Here is a 5353-nt window from a genome sequence, read left to right as displayed (position 1 = left end):
TGTGTAGCGGCTCGGTGCATGAGGCCGTGATTTTCAAGGTTCAAGGCCTGTAGAAAAGAAAAAGCTGCAGGGAAGTTACCACGTGCGATATTAAGAATTGTAAAAGTGTGAGAAAAATGTTTTAAAGTCATAAAACAAGTGCAGAGTAAACTTTCCAGGTGCGGAACATATATTATCCTATATAGTGATGCTTTTCTGTGTCTATGTCCGATGAACTCCAGAGAATTGAACATACAGCCCCACGTACATGAATAAATAAAATAAACTCACGCACACACACAGTGTCTCAATGTGTCTGAGGAGAAGAAAGTCTGGGTGTAAATCACTTTTCCGTCTGGCGCAGCACATTAAACAACCGTGGCGTGATTCCTTTTCTCTCAGCTCATCCGTTCCCTTTCTTCTTTATCAGCTCGTTCACCATTTCATTTCTTTCAAATGAGAATTCAGGGACCCCCAAAATTCAAGCCCCCGCGTCTTCAAACAACACAACTGTACGGTTTTACTTTTCCTCCCGTCAGAATGCTATCCCTGATTCAATTTTAGATAGACCAGGATTTAGCCAGTGATGATTTTTTTTTTTTTGGTCTTTCGGAGACAATATTTAATATGCTGAAATGAGATCAGTTTTTATCCCCCTAAAAAATATTTCTGAATATATGTGCGTAAAATCTCGCGTTGACACACGCGTAAAATGGAAGCATCTTTGATAAGCGAGCTTGTATTTAGCATATAATCGTTCTTTTTTTCTTCTTTATAAAATCATAAAGAGAAGCAACAATGACAGTCTCCATCATCAGTAGTATTTTGTTCTTCCTCTTCTCCTCGAGGGGACTTTTTCCTTTTGATTTAGGAAATTAGCACGCCTTAATACAAAACCACATTCTCAACAGCCACTTATCAAACTCCATTTACTGCAGATGATTTCAGGGTAACATTAAAAGACAATAATGTAAATGACCCATGGCTTTTTAATTAAAAATGTCTTGTCCCCCGTCCCCTCCTCCTTCCGCTTTTTTTTTTGTTTCATCTGTTTTACATTTTTTTGGGACTTTAAGTATTGTGCAGGAAATAAAGTGAAAGCGGCTCTTTTCCTCGGTGTCTCCCTCCTCGTTGACTTTTATCACCAAATGAAGCATATAAATGACCTGAAAGCGCAGGCTGTCGCGTTAAATAGAATAAAATAAAGAACAATTATCCTCTCCTTTTTCTCTGATCTGCCGCGTAAAAGGAGTCCTGGAGAGATAAGGCAGATTGAATTCTCTCTGTTGTGCTCAAATAAAAACGTCAAGGGGGGAAGAGTTAAAGAGAGATTTAAACCCACTCCCCCCCTGCTATAATTTCAAATCATAATTTCCCTCCCATTATACCTCTCACATGCCGTTTATCGTTGGGGTTATTTATTTCAGGGCGGTGTAACCACAGTCAATTTCCGTGACTAAGATGGATAATTACAGGTAGTTAGAGAATCCGGAAAAACTTGAAACATCTTTTATAAAATATATTAAAGAACACTGTGATTGAAACAACGGCTTTATATTTAAAGAAAAGACGGTTAGCTTCATTCTCCTCGTGCAAAAAAAAAAATAATGTCCTCGTCTGCTGTTCCTCCTGAAAGTAATTATAATTGTCTCATTTCAAAGTTGAATTAGGACGCTTTAGGGGTTTGATGTAAAACTTCACATTCGGTTCAATGAAGTATCACCCTAATTTACAGCTCCTGATAAGGACTAAGTCTGTCATAAAAATCAGCCCCGTCCTCCTCCCCTCCTTCCCTTCCCTCCCTCCCTTCCCATCTTTCCTCCCCAGGATTGAAATTGCACCTTGGGCAATAGTGCAGAATCGTGAATCTTAACTTCTCTCAGCATATGTTCCTGGCAGATAAGTAAACAATTTGGATGTGGAATTAAATTTTTAATTAATACTACAGTCGTGCAGATGAGGGTAAATGTAGGCTGCACCGCGCTGCGTCAATCCTGATCTCTATTAACAGAGAGGAGGGAAAACTGCGCAGACATTCACACTGAAATCTGTAAATGTTTGTTTAATAAATGGCTTTGTGTGTTATTTATATTCAGTAGTATCTTAATGAGAGTTTGGCCTGTCATTCACAAGTTTACACACGTTTAAACACGTGTGAATTACTTGGTGATAAAAGGCTTTCAGCGGGGTTTTGGCTGCAGCTCCTTTTTTTTTCATAAAGTAAACACACACACGCAGAGACATTTAAAACCGCACTGTAGCCTGTGGTGTGCTGCTTTTCAACCAGCCAGTGAGTTAAGAGAGAGAGAGAAAAAAATCAGCTCACATTCAAGTTGTTCCATTAGTTAAACCTATAATTAAGAGGAAGGCTCCCTCCTTGAAGTGATTAAGCAGTCAGACAAGTCGGACGGGCGGAATCCCTCCAGGGAGGCCTCTCCTCTCCTGAACTGTCAAACATCAAAAGATCACAACCGGTTCATCCCACAGCCACAAAAAAACACCTTCACCGTGCTGCACTGCACCGCTGAACATGTCTCAAACCTGTTTGGAACTATTAGAGAGAGAAAACAGCAGCCAAATGCGGAGGTAATTGAGCCTTGTTAGAGAAATGATCAGAGTGGAGGAGTTTGACAGCCTGAAAAGGATCGATTAGGAGACAAAGGATTATTGTTCTAATGTGAGGAGAGTTAGTTAATGTTCAGTCAGTAGACTATCAACTGTGTTGATTAGGCTGGGGTGAGGTGGGGACAAACATTTTTAATTTAAAAATAAAAATATTTTTTTTTAAATGAGAAATAAAAAACGGACAATTCAAACGTAATTTAAAATATATGATTTTTACCTATTTAATTAATTTTAACTTTTTTTAAATCGATTAAATTTGCAAGTTTATTCAGCCAGGTGTAACTTCCCCGCAGCACGTGCACAACACTCCACTATCTACGTCATCTGAAGCACCAATAACCTACAAATATACAGGGACATTGATAGTGTTGAAGACAGATTGTCTTTATTCGAAATGCTTTTGCTCAGCAATTGAACAAAGAGCAGGAGGTATCAACCTTCTAAATACATAATCCTTTCCATAACATGACAGGTTTTTAAAATTACCATCTTGGATGATAATACACATATTAACTCCTGGAATTCAAATAGAAGTTATCCTTAAAAAACAGAAAACTAAATGAAAAGACGCGTGGGACTATATTAGCACTGAACCACAGGAAAAATGCAAAATTAAACATTTGGATGTAAAAGATCTTTTTTTCTTTTCGTCCTCTTAAATAGACCGTCTTGTTTTATGTGCCACTGTTTGATAGATATAAACAATATGACCCGTATATAATCCAGCCTAAAGGTCCTGATTTTGACCCTATATTCCAGAACATCAGAATAAAATGACGAGTGCCAAAATGTAGACTATAGGCCTATACAGGAGTAAGAATGGTAATTGTGCAAGCCAAATTTTGAAATAAGAAAGTACCCTATCAATAATCAACACAAATCAGAATATAAGCATTGAAATGTACACAATAAATAAAGTTAAAGGCCTCCTTTTCTGGCTGCCATAAACGTTATAACATTTACATTTCTTACAGTTCAGGGCACCGTCCTTTACACCAAATCCAGCTCCTTCTGCTCAGCTCAGGAACTTGTTGGATTTCTGCAAAAGTTTCTTTTTTTTCTCTCTCTTTTTTTGCCATAACAAGTCCAAGGCAGTTAATACTGTTCATGCCTTTTAAACCGGGCGCGCTGTCCGTGTTATATTTACATGCATTTCAGTATTCAAGTGAATTAGAAAACAGAAAGAGTCTTGAGGGTTACATGGCAGTGGCGTGTGCGGATGAGTATGGGTCTATCCCAGTCTTGGTCATACCTGGAAAAAGTATGTAGGCCACCGGGGGCTGTAAACTGGACGTTGACCAGGCTGAGCAGTTACACGGGACCACATAGCCCGGGTTTGTGGGCGACGGGTGGGTGTGGGTGTGCTGACTGGGACACCCAAGGGTGCCGAACGCGCCGTTCTGGTATCCCAAGGAGGACGCGTACGGCAAAGTGCTGGTGCTCAACGTGTGGGGCATCTCCGTCATCTTCTGGATGGCGCTGGAGCTGAACTGGCTCGGGTCGAGGAAGGAGTACGGGGTGGACGTCGGCGGCAGAAACGCTCGCGCTTTCTCCGAGTGGCTCAAAAGGGAGTCCGCGGCCGACATAGAGAGTCCCTTCATGTGGTCGCTGTCCCCGAGGTAAGGCAGAGGAAAAACGTACCTGTCCTTCTTGAGCAGGTTCTTGGGTTTACGCCGGGGTCTGTACTTGTAGTCGGGGTGCTCCTTCATGTGCTGTGCGCGCAGCCTCTTGGCCTCGTCGATGTAAGGTCTCTTCTCGGACTCGGAGAGCAGCTTCCACTCGGCGCCCAGTCTTTTGCTGATCTCAGAGTTGTGCATTTTGGGATTCTCCTGTGCCATTTTCCTCCTCTGGCCCCGGGACCAGACCATGAACGCGTTCATGGGTCTCTTGATATGATCAGCAGGCTTTGACATCTTTAAAAAAAGTGCGCTTTTATCCCCAATGTTAATGACGAGGAAAAGTTCTTATCGGAAGAAAGGGAAACTATTCACCTGTCCAGAAGCCAGATACCAGTCATGCCACGTCTGGGATGTTCTGAGTCGTGAAAAGAGCAAAAATTAAATAGAATAAAATAAAAATCCAGCCGGTGATTCTCTTTCTCCCGAGTTAAAACACTGATGCGCGCTCGTTCAAGTCCAGTAACAACTCTCTTTCAGACCTGAGGCGGGCAATACAGGAAGAAAACACATGCAAGATGCACACACGTAAAAAAATCCTCAAAGGTGAAAGCAATGTTCCGCAGTCAGTTTGCAGGAGTCGTAAAAGTGTGATTTTTTTCTGCGACACACTCTTCCTGTCTCTCTCTGAGGTTTGTCGTCAAGCACCTGGCTTGGAAATGAGCGGAAGAGCGTGAATACGAGCCAAAAGCGGTGAAGTTCAAAGGCTGGGCTGGTTTGGTTTCTGCACGCAATCTGACATAATCTGCAGGGCGTTCACTCACCAACCTGAGCGCCCAATCAGCACGAAGAGCGCCTATTATAATACCTTCACCAAAAAATATATGTACATTACAACATAAACAAAGAGCGGGTGGTAGTGGAAGAAGAAAAAAAAGGAAAGAGGGATGTGTTTGTGTGCGCGTGTGAGTGTACGTGTGTGAGGAGGGGTGGGGGGTAATACTCAGGATCCCTCCCTGATTCCATTTAATGTAATGAATCGCAACAAACATGGACCTTCAACCTCTTTTTCAGTTAAAACCTGACTTCAATCCAGGGAGGTGACTTTACCGTGCAGCCAATTTACTGCACAG

General features: G+C 41.8%; 1 protein-coding gene across 1 annotated transcript; it reads right to left on the bottom strand.

The window, feature by feature from the left end:
• Positions 1–1543: 1543 nt before the first annotated feature.
• On the bottom strand, positions 1544–5128 carry sox14 (SRY-box transcription factor 14). Its single transcript, XM_061030594.1, has one exon. It carries the CDS (start codon positions 4515–4517, stop codon positions 3801–3803), a length of 717 nt encoding a protein of 238 aa, XP_060886577.1. The 5' UTR covers positions 4518–5128; the 3' UTR covers positions 1544–3800.
• Between the last annotated feature and the right edge of the window lie 225 nt (positions 5129–5353).

This window comes from Labrus mixtus, chromosome 3 (genome assembly GCF_963584025.1).
Source record: "Labrus mixtus chromosome 3, fLabMix1.1, whole genome shotgun sequence".
In the NCBI taxonomy this organism is placed as follows: domain Eukaryota; kingdom Metazoa; phylum Chordata; class Actinopteri; order Labriformes; family Labridae; genus Labrus; species Labrus mixtus.
The sequence above is the reverse complement of the archived record's forward strand: the minus strand, read 5'-3'. Positions and strand labels throughout refer to the sequence as shown.